General features: G+C 43.0%; 1 protein-coding gene across 1 annotated transcript in view; it reads right to left on the reverse strand.

The window, feature by feature from the left end:
- The window catches only part of LOC147638370 (VAMP-like protein YKT61), a 32,505-nt gene extending 14,826 nt beyond the window's left edge, over positions 1-17,679 (reverse strand). The window contains exons 1-2 of the mRNA XM_086798297.1: positions 17,402-17,679; positions 6,609-6,706 (exon numbers count right to left, since the gene is read on the reverse strand). Coding sequence (XP_086654423.1) covers positions 6,609-6,706; positions 17,402-17,600 — 297 coding nt within the window. The 5' untranslated portion in view covers positions 17,601-17,679. The remainder of the gene's footprint in view (positions 1-6,608; positions 6,707-17,401) is intronic.
- Positions 17,680-23,449: the final 5,770 nt, after the last annotated feature.

A 23,449-nucleotide genomic window follows, 5' to 3' on the forward strand; every position in this document is an offset into this window, starting at 1 on the left:
GGCCCTTCAGCAGGAAGTCCTTCAGGCTGGGAAGGAGATATCGTCAGAAGACATGGCCATAACGTTGTTGTCGCATTTTCCCTCTCAGTACTCAACATTTTACTCGTCTTTGATTACCAATGGCAAGCTCAGTACCATCACATGGGAGGAGCTTGTGCCCATGGTCTTGGACCAGGAGGAAAGATTCTCGAACCCTCCACAAGACAGAGGTTCGGAGGCCTTCACTGGCCAACGGTCAAAAGGCCATAACAAGGGCAAAGGGAAGGCTTCATCGGAGAAGTCTTCTGAGAAGATATCTGACTCAAACCGTGAGAAACTGAAGGCAGAGAGGACCTGTGATGATTGTGGCGAGAAAGGCCACTATTGGAGGCACTGTCCCAAGCGGAACACCGAGAAGGGTGAAGAATCCGCAGCAGCAATCGTGAAGACTCCAGCATTTGTGCACCTAGAGGTGATGGACACCGATGTTTCATTTTCTTCCGGCAGAAAGGAGGTTGGAGGACTCACCGCTACGGATACTCGGGAGTGGATTCTAGACAGTGGTGCTTCGAGGCACACGACTCCTTCCCGTTCAGATTTACAGGATCTCTGCAAGTATTCTGGTCACATTCTTACTGGGGATACATCCACTATCCCAGTTCACAGTGAGGGCAGGTTGGAGATAGTTCCCAATGGCAGAGGGGGAAAGTAATCCTCCCAAGTGTTGTATGTTCCGTCACTTGGTTTTCATCTGTTGTCAGTGCATCAAGTTTGCAAGACTGGCGTACGGGTGGAGTTTGATGAGCATTTTGTTGCTCTCCGGGACAAGGCAACAGGACAGATAGTTTGGGAAGACGGAGTGGAGAATGGAGTTTACAAACTTTCAACACTCTCTCTCCCAGGTCCTCAGTTTGTGATGAGTGGCAGTCTGGTAATGGCTACTTAAGTGTGGATACGCTGTAGGTGTAGGCTTTCCAAGACCAGATGGAGGATAGCTTGCCAATTGATGGCAGCAGTTGGCAAGAACTTTCCAGTACAGATGTTGGTAGTTCTTGTGTTCGTCAGTCAGAGGAAACTTTACAAGTAACTTATGCTCTGATGTCTCGTAGTATTCGGGACAAAGAAACTCCTGTAGATGAGGAAGTTCTTTCCACCGGGACCTACTGGAAAGCCAAGCAGGTGGCTGTTGATTACTTGCAGAAGGAGGTGGATGTTGCACAATCTCCAGGCTTTGTGGTTCCAGATTCAGAGGGGGTTGGTTACAGGTTTCTGAAGACCTTGAGTGGTCTTTAGTAGGTTTCCAGGACTTGGCATCCCACCGTAACAAGTGTTGATCCTTGTGGGCAGTATGATGCCTCTTTGACTCGGAAGCAGAATGGTTCATTGATTTGGTTGATGGATACTAGATTGGACAGGAGCTTCCTGATGAGGCTGTTGAGCTCATGGTTGTAGATGACTCTTTGGGAGGCAGGATTGCGTATCTTGTGGTTTCTGCAACATGCGAAGGATCTTGGTCTCTTTTACACAGGAGGGGGGTTGATGGATGGAGTCCGACTCCACGGTTGGAGTGACTCAGATTGGGGAGGAGATCCAGACACGAGGAGATCTACTTCAGGCCTAGGAGCAGTTTTATGGAGCAGTAAGAGGCAGTCATCTTTTGCCTTGTTGTCGACAGAGACAGAGTACTGGGCTGCTTGTGAGGTGGTGAGGTTGCAGAGGTTGCATGGCAGGATTGGGCTTCCACTGGAGGAACCCACGGTCATCCAGAGGCACTTTGTTCATGAACAGATCGTTGTTGATGACATCTTGCTAGAGTTCTGTTCGACAGAGGACAGTACGATGGACCTCTTCACGAAGTCGCTATCTCAGGCTTTGCTCAGGCGGCACTCCAACTCCCTGTGGTTGGTTTCACAGCCAGGAGCTGAGAGGGGGTGTTAGAAGTCATCTCATGTCTCAAAGCCTCTGTTGTGGGTGTGCCCGCCCATTGTAGGTGTTTTCTCATTTTTCCTCACTCCCCATATTTTTCCCGCATTTTTCACATTTTTCTATGGCTTGGGGGGGACAGCCCTGAGGTGGCAGGAGGTCCTAGTTCTTGGCCGACTGCATCTGAGTGATTATTGGTGCTGGACTCTGTGTGGACACCTAGACACCACCTTGATGCTAGCCGACTGGGCATTATGCTGGTCGTGGAGATTGGACCCCTGTCGACTGTCTTACAGCAGGCCGACTGTAGTTTGGGGGCCATATAAAATGGCCCCATAGCCCTTGCCACGTTAGTGTCTTGTATTGTGTTGTATTCTGGGATCTTCTTGTGTATATAGAGCAGAGTTACACGCCTCTCTCTCTCTCCTTCTCTTGTGCTGTTTTTCTGCACTGTTCTTGCTCTAGTGTTCCCAGATTTTGTCATCATCTCCGCTGCGTATTCTGACACTTCTTTCCCATCTCCAATTTGAACAACTTACGAAAGTTTTCAATTTTGTTGATCGAGACAAACTGTTGTTTAAATACTTGCTGAAAATCAGCCCATGTTGTCGGCTTTTCACCAAGGTCCTTCCACCAGGCAAACGCCTTATACTGAAGCATAATTTGAATCTGACTAATACGCTGAGCATCAGTGTATCTGTACAAATCAAAAAAGGCGGTCCACTTCGCAAGCCAGCTATCCAAGTAAAGCTCCTCACACTCTTTCTTCTCACTAGAAAACAATTCCAGATGAAAAGGCACTTGCAGAGGAGGAGGATTACTAGCTGGAGCTTGGGGAGCCTGGGAGCGTAGCTTCGTGAGTTGTCGTTGTGGATCAAGCACAGTGGCATACAAAGTATCCACTTGTGGAGATGCACGAGGTTGAGGAATAGGAGAAGGTTGTGTCGAAGGTAGAGGAGGTTGTACATAACCCGTATACTGAGAATACGGAGTAGCAAACTGTGAAAAAGCATGTAAAAATTTGGGATCCACACCTGTTTGTAAAGCGGGTATAGGTTGTTCCACATACTTAGGGAACACCTGTGGTATACTAGGTTGAACTGTATCACCATCCTGCGTAGGAGTAATAGATATTGTAGTTACCCCAAGTTGAGTTGTTGCAGGAGAGGCTGACAAAGGTCTAAACACCTCCACAGATGAAACCAAGGTATCCATATGTATTCAGCCATGAATCTGTCCGGAAAGAGTACTTGTAAAGAGAGTAAAGGTTTGAGGTGGTGTTGTAAACTTTTGTAAACAGGTGAGGACAGAAGTGATGCACAAGAAGGAAACCAAGAGCAGGCAGTTCAGGGTGTCAAAAAGCACAAATTCTGGTCGACTACAGAATTCTGTGCTTGAATGACCAAACACCCCAAAAAAGCACACTTGAATCCAAAAATAGCATCTCAAATGTGCGCCCACCAAAACCCTCCAAATCGACCTGTTTTTTGGGCAAAAAGCACAGCGTGTGTTTTTTTTACACACCATGCACCTACCAGCCATATATAGAGTACTCGGCCCTTGCTGATATGCACCCACATTCTGGCCATCCAGCCCAGTTATGGGGCGTTCCCCTTCACACCCGGGCATGCCCACTCATGGGTACCACGACCACACATGGGCAGTCACACAGGACAGCCTGAATCGGCTCACAACAGTGCTTTTCCCCTCTCTGTGCTCTGGGCAGTGCCCGTACAGCCTTCTCTACACGTAAAAACCTCCACGCATGATCATCTCTTCACACCTCTCTTTCCTCCTGTATCATGGCAGGGCTGTTCACAGCAGCTCTAGATCAACCTCAAATCTACGCATACCCCTCGCAGACAGGGGGACCAGTCCACACAGAAAACCCTGATAGTTCAGCCATGGAGAAAAAAGCTGTCGGATGAAGCCTAGAGATGCAAAAGCGCGGGTACAGACAGAAGGTTTTAGGGCAAAGAATTCCCCCGCGTAAAACTCAAAAGAGCACCAAAAGCACGATGCTTTTCTCTCTGCTTTTTTACATGGATATGGAGTTCTTTGCAAAACTCCCACATCCAACCACACCGATCTTCTCCCTTGAGCCCAGTTACTTCCCGCCTTCTGTCCAAGCGTCCCATACCGCCCAAACCTTGGAAAGCGAAAAAGCAACCCGACGACTTAAGCTCCAGAAGATCCACGCGATGGATTTTCTCCTCTCCTCCTTTCGGAGATTTCCAAGCTTAATCCAAGTAGGTCTGGCTCTGATACCAATGTAAAGCCCCAACCAGATAAAACCTACAATTAAGCATAAACATGGAAACAAAAGGACATAGCATCAAGCTCTCCGCCCAACCATAGAGCTATTCAGGCTCACCCCCGAGCAAGGGGGACAGTAGCATCCGAGACATGGCTCCACGTGCAAAGTCCCTAGCGTCCCATACCACCAGTACACACCCATCGGATGTAAGCACGGAGTAGTCTCAAGGCCTCGAGTCCAGGTTTGAGGAGCTCTCCCTCAAAACTGACCCATAAAGTGACTTATATAGGCCTCCTATAAACCAAGAGCCAAATATAGCACATCTCTCATAAAAGTTACTAATCCCCCACTTAAGATGCCTAACCTTGGGCTATGGTTAACCCAACCCGAGGGTCTTAACCCTAGTTAGCCCTAGGACGTAACAGGAAAAGTGTGCCATGTTGGCCTTTAGAGCAGCTAGTTGTTGGAGGAGGGAATCTATGGTGCTGAGGTGCTCTTGCAATGTGTGATGTTCTTTCATTTTTTAAACCATATCACTTTTTCTTGAGAAACACTTTTAAATTGTTAATCTTGTTCCCGAACAGGTTATTGAGATTGTCCCATAACTAACTAATTGCCAGTTTTGTCAAAGTCGACGTGATGAATGAGATTGTTGGCACGTCGTAGACCGATGTGAGCCAGTGCTCAATCATTCTTCTCTGTCCAAACTCTCACTGCAGGTGCTGTAGCTGCACCTTTAGGCTTCTCTTCTGTGCCATTGACAACACCACTCATGACTCCATCTCACATGAGCAAGAGCCTGACTTTTGTCTGCCATGGCTAAAAATTCGTGCCAAAGAACCTTTCGAAAGAGATACTGCTTCTGTTTTGATCCATAGTGCTTTCAGGTATAGACCTGCAATCGTTTGATAGCAACACTTGGAGCAGAAAAGGTACACTCAGGAGAACAATGGCGGGACAGAGTGCAACGCATGAATGAAGAGAAAACTGGGTTAATGTTGAGCAGCATCAATGACAACATTGAAGGAGGTGCTGCTTAAGGGAGGTTGTGTCAAGGTTATCCTCATAGAGAAGGAGCGATGGCAGTTTGCAGGAGTGGAAGCTGGTGGCATCCAGAGATGACAAGCTAAGCTGCCTTGGCAACGGGTGGCACTGTTATGGTGGCAGCGTTGGACAGCGCTGGCGGTGCTGTGTGCACAGCGGGCGGCGCTGGACAGCACTGGTGGTGATGTGTGCACAGCGGGCGGCGCTGGACAGCACTGGCAGTGATGTGCGCGCAGCGGGCAGCGCTGGACTGGCTCTAGGCAGCGTACAACACTCAAAGTGGCACCTGTAGGCGCTGGTGCACAGCAGCAAGCAGACAGCAGCCACAGCGCTGCTGGTTGGCGGTGCTTCTGGCTGGCTGCGCTGGCAAACGCTAGTGCTTGGCTAAAGGCAGGTGCAACAAGTGGAGCAAGCAGCACTTCAAGTGGTACCCCTAACAAGGCAAGCAACGCTGGCCACAGTAGTTGGCGGCGCTGATAATATGGGAGGCGGCCAGCTGGCAGCGGATGGATCTTGGCGATTCAGAAGACAAACAGCACAGAGACCGGTGTAGATGATGAAGGCAACGCAGTAGGCTACAACAGCAGTCGATTGTTGCAGCAGGTATACGTAGGCAGCCGGCAAGCTTTTGATGATGACGATGATGATGAAAATCCCTAAAAGCCTTATTCGACGATCTTCACGTGCTTGTCCCTCTCGCGATCTTGATGATGATGAAGTCGAAGACCTTCAAACTCCTTCAATGGTCTTGCTCTTGGCACTACAAGAGAGGTTCAAGCCTTTTTATACATGAGGTGATCCCTGCTTTTTGCCAAAAGCAATACTTTTGCTTTGCTTTCTTCTTTTACTTTGCTTTTGGTCTTTTTACTCTTTGCTTTTCCCTTTTGCTTTTTAATAATAAAATATTACTCGAGCATGTACACACAAGCACATTCCCAACGGAACATCTAATCCCAACCATGACATTCTGGGCATGAACACATTAAGTCCCAGCAGAAGATCATGTCCACAGTACACATCACAAGCATCAATCCCATGCATAAGCATAAACCAACAACCACAGATGCCAATCCAATGCATACACATAGTGAGAAAGAAAGGGTGGACCATTTGGGTCGCCAAATGGTGACACCCTACCATGAGGTACTAGTCCACAAGACCCTTGATATAGACGTAAGTCCCGTGCAATGAGGTGTCATGTCCACAATATGGAGCCCATCTCCACAAGTCAGTAGTGCAAAGAATGCCCAAATAGTGACAGGTTAGGGTTGCATGAGAGCATTATAAGGAAGGAGGGCACAGTTAGTTGGCACTACGACCCCCAAGAATTAGTTTGACAATGCCACATGAGAGATCTATATTATTCCCCATAAAAACTTATGCAAATTACATACATATTGCATACCTTACTCACTACTGAAAAGGCACTCCTCATGGGATACTGTGCATCTACAAATGCTACACCACAAAGCCCATTCCGATTGAAAGCATGCACCATATACTCTGCAAGAAGGGGGGGAACCGTAAGTTATTGATTTTCTTTTGAGAGTAAAGCCTTTTGAAATCAATCCATGTAAAATGAAACTACAACATTACAGTATGTGAAGTTGACCATAAACATAAAATTGGTCCACAACGAGCCAGCGTCAATAACTTTCAGAGTTAGCTGAATGAAATTCAACAACAATGAAATGGAAACATAAAAGAGACATAATACATCCATACTGCCTTAATAATAGAGAATGGAGAGCACTCTAACCATAAATTGGCCTTGGAAGAACAAATGGAATAATCTACAACTCACAAAAGGCAGAGATCCTAATATAATCTCTCATTGTGAGAAGTGACCAACTTATGTGGTCATGTCAGGAACAATGGCCATTGGTAGCAAGAGGACCAAACAAGATGAAGCACTAGCAGATGTAGACCATAGAACGACAAAAATAGAAGTGTAGGTTCAAAACTAAGCTACAATTCTAAGCCTGCTCGTAAGAGATAGGGTTTAGCAAAGGAATCACGCCATGTTGTAAGCCCTTATCCACAAGGGGATAACTGTGAGGCAAGCCACCTAGAACATGCAACTAACGACTTATCCTCACCAAGCTTCCCTCGAACTATGATGTGACTTCTCGATCTTTGCTGCGATGCCAAGTCACATCCATTCAGTTGGATTTTGATGATCTTGGCTCCCTACTATTGGAGAAAGAGTCCGTCCTCGTCTCATAGAGTAAGTTGAAGGTGTCAGTCAACAGTTCTGACCAAGCACTTTCCTCGGTTCATAAGAAAGGTCAGAGTCGCTGCTTCTCTTGCGGGAAAAGAGTACATCTGTCCAAGGATTATTTGTCCAAGAAGAAGGACAAGACGAAGGGCAAGGCTTCATCTCAGAGAAAAAGTAAAGACACGACACACACCAGTGATACAAATTCGAGTACCACTTCTAGGGCTCCCAAGGCGCTTCCGGCTCGGGAGGACCCAAATGATGTACTTCTCTAGTACACATGCAGATCCCCCCTATGTGTTTCCAGCCAAAGGAGGCTTGTGGACGGGAGGGGACTGATTACAGCTCCGCTTACTGGTGCATGGGGACCGTGATTCGAAGTTCCAAGCATTAGACTTCTGGTAGAACATGGTCATCTTTGGTATACCAGAGATTATCAACTTATCAATTGGATCTATTCCGAGTTCATTGTTCGAAGCTTTTGGAACGTGATGTGTTTTCCGTCCACTGTTGGGGATCATGGGTGCAGTGTGTCCAGCAGCTCATCATCTAGTTCACGTCACACTTGTGTGGGAATTCGTAGCCAAGCAAAGTTCCTTGTTGTTCGTAGTGGCATTTTGTTTCGAGGAAACATGTTGGCACGCGCTCTCTCTAAGGTGATTCCGGTATCTCCAATACTAGAGGGTCCATGGTTGCATCTTCATCAACTTATCTTCTTTAGACTCTTGCACACTATGAGCTGCAGAGGGAGTGTTAGAATCAATGCATCTCAGTGTATCTGGGCAGAGCCTATTTTATGGCATTTTATGTATTTTCCCCTTATTTCACGAGTCGTGAGCTAGTCGGCCTGTTCTAGAGCAGTCGGCCAAGTTCACCTCCTCACTATTTAAGGTGGCCTCCCATTGTACACTTCATCAACCATTCCTTGCACAAGTTCTTCAAACTCTTGTTGGCTAATTGCCATTGTAAAGCTTCAAGCTAATATAAAAGGTGATCTTGTCCACAAGCTCTCTCTACTCTCTCTCTTGTTCAGTTTATGCTACCACCTGTGCATTCTCCAACATGGTATCACTTGCTTAGGTTCAAGTTGCTCCATCTTTGCATTCATCTCGCCATTTTTCTTCATCTATGCCTTGCGTTTCTTTCCATAGCTCCTTCCGGCTGCCGATCAGTCCCAAACAGTGGCTGCGTTTCACTATTCTGCTGTGTTTTCTAATCCAGCCAGCCCTCTTGCTGCTGTCGGCCAGCCTTACAAGCTAAGTTTTGTCCTACATAGGCAAGTTCTTGGAGTATTGGCTGCGTTTTCTGCTCCAACATCAGTTGTTGGTGAGTTCTTTTGCATGTGGTGTTGCCAAACAAGTGGCACTACTCACTCCTCCTTCCACGAGTCCCTGCCCTTCCGGTAGGAGGTTCCCGGTGGTTCTTGGATTGTTTTGCTGCTGTCCAGCCTCTTTCTCTCTCAGATTTGAGAGGGGGCTGATTGGTTCTGGAGCCTCGCTTCGTTGGAAAGCACTTGAGAGAAGTCTTGGAGAGCTGAGTTTTGTGTTTCTTGTTGTTGTGGATATGGCTCCCCCCTGTATGAATAGGGATGACAAGTTGAAAGGACCTAACTATGCCCATTGGAAGCTTCAAATGCGGATTTGGTTCATCCACAAGGGTTTGTGGGATATTGTTCAGGACACTGAGAGGAAGCCCGAGCGTCCTCAGAACTCTAGGAGGTGGACTCACGATCAAGAGGATGAATTCGTTGCGGAATTACAAGACTCGGAGAATCGGGACTCGAAGGCACATTCAGTGCTTGTGCGGACCATCACAAAGGAGGTCTTACTGGCCGTGCAAACTCTCACCACCAGTGCTCATCAGGTATGGGTCTAAATTGGAGAATCTCTTTGCTCAAGATTCGTCGATGAGGGCACTTACCTTGCAAGGGCAGCTCTATGGTTTCTTATTCCCTGAAGGCAGTTCCATGCAGTCATTTCTCATGAAGGCCAAGGTTATCAATGACCAGTTACTGGCTATGGGTGCTGCTTTGTCATCTGCTCAGCTAGTTGCACTTATCCTCACCAAGCTTCCCTCAGACTATGATGTGACTTCTCGATCTTTGCTGCGATGCCAGGTCACATCCACTCAGTTGGATTTTGATGATCTTAGCTCTCTACTATTGGAGAAAGAGTCCGTCCTCGTCTCATAGAGTAAGTTGAAGGTGTCAGTCAACAGTTCTAACCAGGCACTTTCCTCGGTTCATAAGAAAGGTCAGAGTCGCTGCTTCTCTTGCGAGAAAAGAGTACATTTGTCCAAGGATTGTTTGTCCAAGAAGAAGGATAAGACGAAGGGCAAGGCTTCATCTCAGAGAAAAAGCAAAGACACGACACACAACAGTGATACAAATTCTAGTACCACTTCTAGGGCTCCCAAGGCGCTTCCAACTCAAGAGGACCCAAATAGTGTACTTCTCTAGTACACATGCAGTTCCCCCCCATGTGCTTCTAGCCAAAGGAGACTTGTGGATGGGAGAGGGGACTAATTATAGCTCCGCTTACTGGTGCATGGGTACCGTGATTCGAAGTTCCAAGCATTAGATATCTCGCAGAACATGGTCATCTTTGGTATACCAAAGATTATCAACTTATCAACTGGATCTATTCCGAGTTCATTGTTCGAGGCTTTTGGAACGTGATGTGTTTTCCATCCACTGTTGGGGATCATGGGCGCGGTGTGTCCAACAACTCATCATCTAGTTCAATGCACGCTTGTGTGGGAATTCGTAGCCAAGCAAAGTTCCTTGTTGTTCGTAGTGGCATTTTGTTTTGAGGAAACAGGTTGGCAGGTGCTCTCTCTCAGGTGATTCCGGTATCTGCAATACTGGAGGGTCCATGGTTGCATCTTTATCAACTTATCTTCTTCAGACTCTTTCACACTATGAGCTGCAGAGGGGGTGTTAGAATTAGTGCATCTCAGTGTATCTCGGCAGAGCCTATTTTATGGCCCCTTATTTCATGAGTCGTGGGCTGGTCGACCTGTTCTAGAGCAGTCAGCCAGGTTCACATCCTCACTATTTAAGGTGGCCTCCCATCGTACACTTCATTGTCCATTCCTTGCACGAATTCTTCAAACTCTTGCTCGCTAATTGCCATTGTAAAGCTTCAAGCTAATATAAAAGGTGATCTTGTCCACAAGCTCTCTCTACTCTCTCTCTTGTTCAGTTTATGCTTCCGCCTGTGCATTCTCCAACAGTTAGATGTGTTGTTCCATTGGTAGCCCATCATGGATGGAAAGTGCATCAGTTGGACATAAAATCAGTTTTTCTCAATGAGGATTTGCAAGAAGAAGTTTATGTAAATCAGCCCATTGGTTTTGAGGTGCATGGTCATGAAAGCAAAGTATGCAGGCTTCAAAAAGCACTTTATGGTCTTAAACAAGCTCCTCGAGCTTGGATACATACTTATCTGACCAGTCAAGGCTTTCGCAATAGTCCAACAGAGAGCACCCTTTATGTGAAAGAGGATCATGGCACTTTGTTTATGATTCTATATGTGGATGACATGTTGCTAACTAGGAATGAAAAGGAGAAAATTTCAGCCCTCAAAGCTGAATTGCAAACCTCATTTGAGATGACAAATTTAGGATTGTTGCCGCATACAATTTGTGCAAACAGATGTTGGGATTTATGTACGGTAATCAAAGTACATTCAAAAGCTATTGCACAAGTTTGGGTTTAAAGATTGTAAGCCCATCTCTACTCCGATGGAACCACAGCTCAAATTGAGCATATATGATGTGGAGAGTCTTTTGATAGGAGTGTTTATAGCCAAGCAGTGGGCCGCCTCATATACTTATGAGGCACATGCTCGGATATTCAGTTTGGAGTTTCCCAGTGTAGCAAATTTATGCGCAGCCCAGGTACAAAGCATTGGCACATTGTGAAGCGGATCTTCTGCTATCTTCACGGACCCTGGATCTTGCTTTGGTATATCTCGGAGCAACTTGCAATTACATGCTTACAGTGATTCAAACTAGGCTGGTGACTCTAATACATGGCAAACCACCAGTGGGAATTGTTTCTTTTTGGGGCATTCGTGCATATCATGGTTGAGCAAAAGGCAACGTACTGCTGCCACAACTACTTGTGAGGCTGAGTACAAGGCAGCCTTTACAGCCACAATAGATTGTGTATGGCTGAGGAGATTGATGGTTGATCTAGCACATCAAGATTCATCATTATGTCAAGGAGAGGATACATGCCAGGGAGATCACATTATCTTACTGCTCTACACAGGACAATGTTGCAGATCTGGTCACGAAGGCGTTGCCTTGAGAGAAGTTTGAAGCTTCTTTGGACTTACTCTCCTACAGCGAGTGATCTACTACCGACCTTGTACAAGTTCACATTACCACTAAGGGGGGATTTATTGGCATATATAATATGAGTAGTGCCACATGTGGACATGGCTAACCAAGGACACTTTTTCCCTTTGGGTTTTTTCCCTTGGAGATCTGGTGTGAAAGGACACCATCCGCTTTATTTGTATTATGATATTATGGAGTTGACCTACAAGCTCCACACATTCCAATGCAATCTCAAGCCTTGCATCTATCACCATCTTCTGTGTGTTGTGTACTTTCTTCACTCAGTGTGATAGTGTACTGTGCAACCCTAACTGCTTGTCTGCAGCAATCCACCTAGGCCAACATGAATCTCCTCTGGAACTCTACCAAGCTCTCCTCCGAGGATGTTGTCAAAATACGCAGCGGAGATGATAACCAAATCTGAGACCACAAGAGCAAGAAGAGTGCAGAAAATAGACAGCACAAGAGAAGGAGAGAGATAGGCGTATAACTCTTTTCTATACACAAGATCCCGCAATGAAAACTGGATACAATAAAGTGGGGACAATGGGGCCATTTTATATGGCCCCATAAATACAGGCGGCCAGTGTAGAAATGCGCCACCAGCCTCACGACTGGGTCCCTCCAGCAGTCGGCCAACCAAGGAAATCATCCACGACCCCAACAGAACAGGTCGGCCAGCTCCATATGCAAATGAGTGCAGTCGGCCAGCTTCTATATGATCCTGCCAGCATAGGGCAGCCACCCACACCATGGAAAAATGGGAAAAAATACTAGTGAGGAAAAATGAGAAAACACCTATGCAAGGCGGCCACACCCACAACAGAGTCCCTGGTGTCTGATAAAGACAGGAGATGACTTCTAACACCCCCTCTCAGCTCCTGACTGTGAAATCAACCCTAGGGAACTGGAGTGCCACCTGAGCGTAGCCTGAGGTAGAGACTTCGTAAAGAGGTCCGCCGCATTGTCCTCCGTCGAACAATAAAGTAGCAAGATGTCACCAGCCTAGATCTTCTCACGTACAAAGTGATACCGTATCTCTATGTGCTTAGTCCGGGCATGGAAGATCGGGTTCCGAGCAATAGCTATACAACTCTGGTTATTACACTGGATGACTGTGGGCTCCTTCTGTGGAAACCCAATCTCGCCTAGCAGCCTCCACAACCACACAACCTCGCAAGCAGCACCACAAGCAGCCCGGTACTCTGCCTCTGTCGAAGATAGGGCAATAGTTGGCTGCCTCTTATTGCTCCAAGAAACTGCTCCTAAGCCGAGGGTAAATCTGTAACCTGAAGTAGATCTCCTCGTGTCTGGATCTCCTTCCCAATCTGAGTCACTCCAACCTTGGAGTCTGGCTCCATCCCCTCCTGGGTAAAAGAGTCCTAGATCCTTCTACTCTGCAGATACCGCAAGATCCGCAATCTTGCGTCCCAATGAGACTTCAATGGCGTCTGCATAAAAGAGCTCAACAGCCCCATGGAGAAGTTCAAGTCCAATCTGGTGTTCAGCAACCAGATCAATGAACCAACCAACTTCCGATACTGCGAGGCATCAACTGGCTCACAAGGATCATTAACAGTTAACTTTGTGTTTGGGTCCATCAGCGAAGTAATAGGCTTGCAGTTCTCCATCCCAAAGGCCTCAAGCAACTCATGAACATACCGCTGCTGAGAGACCAAAAACTCCCTCTGGGTCTGCCAGATCTCCAATCCCAAGAAGAAGTGGAATAAGCCTAGGTCAGTCATCTCAAACTCCTTTGACAAGGCAGCCTTCGTCACGCCAATGTGCTCCACATGACCAGCGGTGAGAATGAGATCATCCACATAAAGGATGATAATCGTAACCATGCCACGTTCCCGAAAGAGATAGAGGAAAGCATGGAATTCCTTGGACATATACTCCCACCTTCAATCTGAATGAAGGGTGCCAACTTTACATTCACATGCATTTTCAGCCATGGATACAAAGTGCCTAAAGTAGATAAAAACCTCTGACTTTTGTTTTAATGGATACACCCACTTATATCTGGAGTAATCATCAATAAAAGTGATAAAGTAGAGATATCCCCCAATAGATGGTGTCCTCATAGGACCACATATATCACTATGTATAAGCTATAATTTCTTAAGAGCTCTCACAGATCCATCCTTTGGAAATGATGCCCGATGCATTTTACCAATAATACACCTCACATACATGTCAAGCAGGGGTCTCAAAAGTTGGAAACTCAAACACCATATCATGACTTTTAAGGCGTAACAAACTGCCATAATTCATATGGCCAAATTGTGCATGCCATAATTCTGCATCACTCATAGCACGAGTCATACAGACCAGTAAGCATCATGCTGCAATTTCTCAAATACATCCATCTTGTATAGGCCATGAAACAAGGTACATGAGGCAATGATAGAGTAACCATCATTTCTATCCTGATGTGTATATTCAGATTTGGTTATCATTTCCGCTGCGTATTTTGACAGGAACATGCTCATCAAAGACCACATCCCGGCTAACAATAATCTCATTCCTCTCTGGATCATACAATCTGTATCCCTTGGAAAGAGAATTATACCCCACAAATGTAAGCTTGCGGGATTTGGAGTCAAGCTTCCCCCTCTGCTTCTTCGGAATATGTACATACGCATCACTCCCAAAAAGCCAACTGCCTCCTCGCTCGAAGATGATGATGTATCGGAGTCCATCTCTAAGTGCACAAATGCAGAAGTCTTTGCAGCTGAAGCCTTCCTTTGACCTTATTGTTATTCCGGCCTTTCGGCCGTTGGCCAATTAAGGCCTCCGAACCTCCGCTGTGAGAGGGTTCGTGAAACGTTCCTCCTGGTCCAAGACCATGGGCACAAGCTCCTCCCAGGTAATGGTGCTGAGCTTGCCACTCGTAATCAAAGAGTAGAAAGTGGAATACTGAGTAGGCAAGTGGGACAGCAAAGTAACGACCATATCTTCTGATGATATCTCCTTCCCAGCCTGGAGGACTTCCTGCTCAAGGGCCTGCAGCTTGTTAATGTGCTCCCGTATCGTCAACGACTTTGCAGGGTTCATAACCCGCGTCTGTACTTCCAAGGAAATCCTCTTCATGGGCGATACCCTGTTATAAAGAGAAGCCAAGTGCTGCCATATGCCTCTAGCCAACGTCATATGCTTTACGTAATTGATTACTTATGGTGTGCAATTGAGAAAGATAAATGAACGGACCCTAGAGTTGACATGATCCCACATCTGTGCATGTGCCTCGGGGTCCTTCTTCATTGACAGTAACTCCCCTTTCTCTGCTTCCGGCCGTGGAACCCCGATACAATGAAATCAGCAAGGTCATATGACTCCAGCACAGACTCCATCATAACCTTCCAAATGCCGTAATTGTTCCCATCCAACTGACAGTCCACTGGGAACGTGGGGAGAGTTGGGATCTTCACATGCTTCTCAGCCAGCTCTAACAAATCTGCCATCACGGGGATGTAACTGAAAAGGGTGGGTGGGTGGGAAAAAAAACTTTAAACCTGCAAGTGGCTGTCCAGCAACTTAGCCCGCCTTCCTCTTGCTACTTCTCTTCTCGAACAGTCCCTAACAGTCCACCAATCAGCAACGCAACAATCCCCCCTAAGTGGCTGTCCAGCAACTTAGCCCGCCTTCCTCTTGCTACTTTTCTTCCCGAACAGTCCCTAACAGTCCACCAATTAGCAACGCAACAATCCCCCAAGATTTTTCCAGAGCCTAGGGCTCTGATACCATGTCAAAATACACAGCAAAGATGATAACCAGATCTGAGACCACAAGAGCAAGTAGAGTGCAAAAAATAGACAGCACAAGAGAAGGAGAGAGATAGGCGTATAACTCTTCTCTATACACAAGATCCCGCAATGAAAACTGGATACAATGAAGTGGGAGCAATGGGGCCATTTTATATGGTCCCATAAATGCAATCGGCCAGTGTAGAAATGCGCCGCCAGCCTCACAACTGGGTCCCTCCAATCGGCCAGCCAAGGAAATCATCCACGACCCCAAAAGAACAAGACGGCCAGCTCCATATACAAATGAGTGTAGTCGGCCAGCTTCTGTATGATCCTACCAACATAGGGCAGCCACCCACACCATGGAAAAATGGAAAAAAATGGAAAAAAAATACGGGGAGTGAGGAAAAATGAGAAAACACCTGTACAGGGCGGGCACACCCACAACAGAGGCCCTGGTGTCTGATAAAGACAAGAGATGACTTCTAACAGATGTCACCCCCCAATCAATCGAGCCCTTGCTTGGCATCTTCTTGCGCCCAATGCTCCCAAAATACCAATCACTCCATAGGTGAAGCCTTAAAGAAACTTCTTTCCATGCCTACTTAGACTTTTTCTTCAAGCAATCTATTACTATATGTAAGACCTATGCAAGGAACCCTAATGCACATGCAAAAAACTGGTTGCATCCACAGAAACGCAAACCCTAATGGCTGCAAATGCAAAAACACAATCCCTAATTTGTTGCATGCACTTCTTGTAAACTCTAATGCAAAAAATCTTGCTTAAGAAGAATCTAGATGCTTTGATACCACTGTTACATGCGTGCGGAAGCTACTATAGATTAATGCTACACACATGAGAGATTACACAAGGGCTTCATCTCCTGTATATTGCCAAAATATGAATATATATAAAGATGTTCACAGATCTAAGTGTAGATCTGAGAAGTCAAGCATGATGTGCAAACGTAGCTACATGCATACCAAAAGGTTCCTAGCTGTCCTACACTTGTGCGTACTCTAGCACACATGAGAACTAGGCCATCCATCTTCACATCATAAAACATCATCAAAAAGGTCACCAAACATGTTCATATTGAGCCCAACAAATGTCCCACCCATTGGTGCATGTCCTGGGCACCCTCGAAAGCCTATAGAGCTGCCAAAACTGCTTCAATCTGCCCGGCCTCACCCTCAAATCTTGCCTAAACGGTGGCGGAAAGTGGGAAGCATGTCCATATGGCACCAATGAGATGTGTGCACATGACACCCAATTTCATGGCCAAAGCCTCAATCAACAAGCCAGTTTGTACAATTTCTGGGCAAGAACAACAGCACATTTGTGACTAAGAAGAACAGGACTTTGAGGTGAGTAACATTTTATGTACAGAATGAAATACCAGATCCAGAGCAAGAACAATAGCACATTTGTGACAAAGAAAAACAGATTTAACGGGACTTTGAAGTGCACATGGGAGTCGTTGCTCCAAGTTCGTTTCAAGACGAGGAGGAGAGAATGTAACATGCTTCTCCCTGTGTAAATGTTTACACGTTGAGCGGCTTCACCTCAAAGCCTTCATGGCAGGGTAAGTTGCCTACATGGCCGATTAGCAAGCATGCAGTCACCAAAATTTACACCTAAAGAAGCGGTCCCCCTGATGCATAAGTCTTTCCAATTCCCAATGGCAGGGCAGCAGCTTCCGCATCAGTAGTGGAAGAGCATCTACACGTGCAGAGTGTAGAAATCCAAGCAGGAGTGGTAGCAAATCCCTTCCACAACAAAGCACCGCCCTCACTAACCCTCCCTCATGCAGTCTATGGTACGATTTGACCGGTTGGAAGGCACACAAACAGACGACACAAAGAAGGGGGGATGGATCACCTTCTTGTTGGACAGATTGGCGTTGGCCGGAGGGCGTGCGTTTGGCAATGGTGCGAGCGACGAAGAGGATGAACTCCTTGGCGCTAGCCCGCTGGAAGTAACCGAAATGGCTCACATCGGACGCATTGGCCAGAACCTTGGCCTCGGATCTGGCGTCAAGGCCCGTGCACTTGAGCACCAGAAGGGCCGTGATCTTCATCCCTCTCTCTACGAGTCGATCTGCGTGTCCTGTTGTTTGTTTCTTTTGTTGTTGTTGTTGTTGGGAAGCTTTCGTTCTTACGATTTGATGTTAACAGTCAGCATAATAATAATAATATTGGGTAGGTGACAATACATATCTGTATGGATGGCTATGTATATATACATAGAAACATATACACACTCATATATATAAAAAGGTGGCTATGTATATATATATAAACATATACGTATGTATATATGCAACACACTCATTCATATTATATATATATATATATACATACATATATGCATAAGGATATGTTATATATCTATCTAGACATAAATACATATATGTATGTATATATGTGTGCGCACACTCATGCATAATATAGATAATATATGCATAAGGATATGTGTGTGTGTGTGTATATATATATATATGTATGTATGTATGTATGTATGGATAGATACATATCCATAATATATATATTATGGATATGTATCTATCTATACATACATACATACATACATGTCTAGATAGATAGATAGATAGATATATATATATATATATATATATATATATATATATATATATATGCACGCACACACTCACATATAATTCACACACACACACACACAAAATAGGCTCCAGTTGTATGTATTTTATTTGTATGTTACACTCTTGAAATCATTGACCAAGAAAAGATTGGCCATGTATACATTCTTTAAAGGTGAATATCTAGTACTCTTGTAAATGTAAAGACTATATGTAGACAATTCTTTTTTTTGCAATTACTCCTCCAAGCCTAGATTGAAGTTTTAAGCTTGAAAAAAGAGCTTGAAGTAACCATGTTCATCAAAGGAAAATTTGCCATCTTTTAAGGTGTTCTTATTATGGCCTATGTACCTTAATCACACCTCTTCATTGAAAAGGTAATGTGGCATTACTTCCATTAGATATGTATGTCCTTTTACTAAAGGGTTTTTTTAATAGATTATAGATTTGGAATCCCTAATGGGTCTTTTTTAATAGGTTTCGCATCCCTAATGTTTTCTCTATGCCAAAAGCCTTGCTCTTATTTTGAGGGAAGGAGAAAAGGGCTTAATGGTCTTTAACAAGTTGAGATTTCAAAACTCTTAACAAGTTGAGATTTTAAGACTCTCTACACCAAAAGCCTTGCTTTGATTCTAAGAGGGAAGGAGACAATGGCTTTATGGTCTTTAAGAAGTTAAGATTTTAAGACTCTTTGTAATATTCTAGGTAAATGAACCTGTTTATCATGTCCATACTCATGGTGATGTTCTTTGTTTAGTTGTATTTTTTAAACCAAAAACAAGAACAAAGACAAAAGAAGCAAAAAAATGTGCTTCAAAATTGCTTATGTTTTAAATGGGCTTTCTTGACTTTTTGTGTTAAGCTTTTACATGACGAGCTTCCAAGAGAAAACAATGAGCTTTTCCACTTGTCCTTGTTTTTTCACCAAAAATGATATTTGAAAGCTCATAATTTTTTAAATTTTAATGCTTATACACATCATATATGTATGGTCATATCATGCTATAAGCTCACCAAAAAAATAAAATGAAGAATGATACACGAACTTACATTTCAAAGTCCCCTTTTGTATAATTAACTTTCCTCTAACCTCATAAGTGGGGAAAAAAATAAAAGTTTGATATGCTAAATCGACTAAATATAACCCTATCTGGATTAATTTTGACAAAGTTAAGACCATTTTGGGATTTTTCAAGTTACAAAAGGAAGACTACACTCTTTATCTTTTTTTTGAGACGTGAGGAAGACTACACGCTTTATCTTTTGAGGTAGACTACATTCTCTATCTTTTTGTTTTGACATGTGAGGAAGACTACACTCTCTATCTTTTTTTTGACACGTGAGGCTCATGGGCCTACAATCCTAGTGAAATCTTTTATTTGAATTTTTTTTAAAAATAGAAACATAATTTTAAAGTTTTGACATGCTAGATAGACTTGTTGGGCATGTTCCAATTGATTTGAGTATAAACAATAACCATATTTCGATGATTTTTAAGCAAGTTATGGTCATTTTAAGTTTTCGACCCACTAGCTAAAACATAATCATATTTTGATGAATTTTAAGCAAGTCATGGCCATTTTCAGTTTTGGTCCCAAAACTTAAACTGGCCATAAATCGCTCATGCATCAAATATATGGTCATGTTTATACTCACTAGTGCTGGCTTGTCCAGGCCCACATGCCCAAAATTAAAGTGGTCGTAAATCGCTCATGCATTGAAATATGGTCATGTTTATACTCATTAGCGCTTGCTTGTCTAGCCCCCCCATGCCCAAAATAAAAAATGGCCATAACTTTTTTATGCATCAAAATATGGTCATGTTTATACTTACTAGTGTTGGCTTGTTTAGGCCCCCATGCCCAAAACTGAAGTAATCATGTTCATCAAAGGGAAAATTGCCATATTTTAAGGTATTCTTATTATGGCCAATGTACCTTAATCACACCTCTTCATTGAAAAATCAATGCGGCATTACTTCCATAAGATATTTATGTCCTTTTATAGAAGGGTTTTTTTTAATAGGTTATAGATTTGGAATCCCTAATGGGTCCTTTTTAATAGGTTTGGGATCCCTTGTGTTTTCTTTACGCCAAAAGGCTCATTCTGATTTTGAGGGAATGAGAAAATGGCTTAATGGTCTTTAATAGGTTGAGACTTTAAAACTCTTAGCAAGCTCAGATTATAAGACTCTCTAGATTCAAAGAGGGAAGGAGAAAACGGCTTAATGGTCTTTAAGAAGTTAAGATTTTAAGACTCTTTGTAATATTATAGGTATATGAACCTATTTATCATATCCATACTCTAGGTTTCTCTTTAGTAAGAAGTTGATCTTCTTTGTTTAGCTAAAACCAAAAACAAGAACAAAGACAAAAGAAGCAAGTAGATGTGCTTCAAAGTCACTTACGTTTTGAATGGACTTCCTTAGCGAGCCTCCAAGAGAAAAGAGTGAGCTTTTTCACCAAGAATGATATTTGGAGGCTCATAATTTTTAAATTTTAATGCTTATACATATCATATATGTATTGTCATATCATGCTATAAGCTCACCAAAAAAATAAATGAAGAATGATACATAAACTTACATGCAAGGACATTTCAAAGTCCCCTTTTGCATACTTAACTTTCCTCTAACCTTAACTGGGGGAAAATATATATAAGTTTGTTATGCTAGATGGACTAAATATAACCTTATCTAGATTAGTTTTCAGAAAGTTAAGTCCATTTTGGGATTTTGTGAATTATAAAAGGAATACTACACTGTTTATCCATAAAAGAAAGTTAAGTCCATTTTGGGATTTTACAAATTATAAAAGGAAGACTACACGGTTTATCTATAAAAGGAAGACTCCTTTTTTTGACATGTGAGGACAATCCTATCATTAAAAAAAAAAACATCATTTTATAGTTTTGACATTCTAGATAGACTCATTAGGCATGTTTCGATTGATTTGAGTATAAACAATAACCATATTCTCATGAATTTTAAGCAAGTTATGGCCATTTTAAGGTTTGGGTTAACTAGCCAAAACATAACCATATTTCGATGAATTTTAAACAAGTCATGGCCATTCTTAGTTTTGGGCCCAAATCTTAAAATGGCCATAAATTGCTCATGGATCAAAATATGGTCATGTTTATACTCACTAGCACTCCCCCATGCCAAAAACCTAAAATGGCCATAAATTGTTCATGCATCAAAATATGGTCATGTTTATGCTCACTAGTACTCCCCCATGCCCAAAACTTAAAATGGCCATAAATTTCTCATGCATCAAAATATGGTCATGTTTATACTCGCTAGTTCTTGCTTGTCGAGGCCCCCATGCCCAAAATTTAAAATGGTCATAACTTGCTCATGCATCGAAATATGGTCATGTTTATACTCACTAGCGCTAGCTTGTCTAGGCCCCCAAGCCTAAAACTGAAGTAACCATGTTTGTGAAAGGGAGAATTGCCATGTTTTAAGGTGTTCTTATTATGGCCTATGTACCTTAATCGCACCTCTTCATTGAAAAAGCAATGTGGCATTAATTCTATGAGATATTTATGTCCTTTTACTGGAGGGTTTTAAGATTATAGATTTGGGATACCTAATGGGCCTTTTTGAATAGGTTTAGGATCCCTAATTTTTTCTCTACACCAAAAGCCTCACTTTGATTTTGAGGGAAGGAGAAGACGGCTTAATGGTCTTTAAGAGGTTGAGATTTTAAAACTCTTAACAAGTTGAGATTATAAGACTCTTTATATCAAAAAGCCTCACTTTGATTCTGAGAGGGAAGGAGAAACTGCTTAATGGTCTTTAAGAAGTTAAGATTTGAAGGTTTTTTGTAATATCATAGGTATGTGAACCTATTTATCATGTTCATACTCATGGTTTCTCTTTAGTGAGAAGTTGATTTTCTTTGTTTAGCTATGTTATTTAAACCAAAAACAAGAACAAAGATAAAAGAAGCAAACAAATGTGCTTCATAATCACTTATGTTTTAAATGGGATTTCTTGACTTTTTATGTTACGCCTTTACGACGAGCTTCCAAGAGAAAACGATGAGCTTTTCCACTTGTCCTTCTTATTTCACCAAGAAGGCATAGGCATCGATCCTCTTGCTGAAAGAGCCACATGAATCATTGATCACGGGTGGTGGGGAAGAACATCTTGATGTATCTATTGATGATGAACGAAAAATGCAAAAAGGCAAGTGTCATATATGTATGATAATACATGTAATAAGCTCACCAAAAAAATAAATGAAGAATGATACAACTTTGGGGAAGCTTATAATTTTTTAAATTTTAATGCTTATACAAATCATATATGTATGCTAATATCATGCTATAAGCTTACCAAAAAAATAAATGAAGAATGATATAGAGACTTACACGCAATGACATTTCAAACTCCCCTTTAGTATGTCTAACCTTATAATTGAGGGAAAAAATATAAGTTTGATATGCTACGTGGACGAAATATAATCCTGTCTAGATTAGTTTTGAGAAATTTAAGTGATTTTACGAATTACAAAAGGAAGACTACACTCTTTATCTTTTTTTTGACACATAAGGCTGATGGGGCTACAATCCTAGTAAAATCGTTTATTTGAAATTTAAATTAAATATTAAAAAATAATTTTATAGTTTTGACATGCTAGATAGACTTGTTGGGCATGTTTTGATTGATTTGAATTCCGATGAATTTTAAGCTAGTTATGGCCATTTTTAAGTTTTGGGCCTACTAGCCAAAACATAACCATGTTTTTAATGAATTTTAAGCCACTCATGGCCATTTTTTGTTTTGAGCCCTAAACTTAAAATGGCCATAAATTGCTCATGCATCGATATATGGTCATGTTTATACTTACTAGCATTGGTTTATCTAGCCCCCATGCCCAAAACTTAAAATGGCCATAAATTCCTCATGCATTGAAAGATGGACATGTTTATACTCACTATCGTTAGCTTGTCTAGTCCCCCATGCCCAAAAGTTAACATGGCCATAACTTGCTTATAATGCATCAAAATATGGTCATGTTTATACTCACTAGCACTAGCTTGTCTAGGCCCCCATGAAAAAATGGAAGTAATCATGTTCATCAAAGGGAAAATTGCCAACAGGGATTTAACATGTTGAGATTTTAATAGGTATTTTTGAAGGTTGAGATTTTAAGACTCTCTATACCAAAAGCCTCACTCTGATTGTGAGAGGGAAGGAGAAAATAACTTAACTGTCTTTAAGAAGTTAAGATTTTAAGACTCTGTGTAATATTGTAGGTATATGAACCCATTTATTATGTTCGTACACTCATGGTTTCTCT

This window comes from Cibotium barometz, chromosome 5, assembly GCF_041138505.1.
Source record: "Cibotium barometz isolate CiBa-2024 chromosome 5, ASM4113850v1, whole genome shotgun sequence".
Lineage (NCBI taxonomy): Eukaryota > Viridiplantae > Streptophyta > Polypodiopsida > Cyatheales > Cibotiaceae > Cibotium > Cibotium barometz.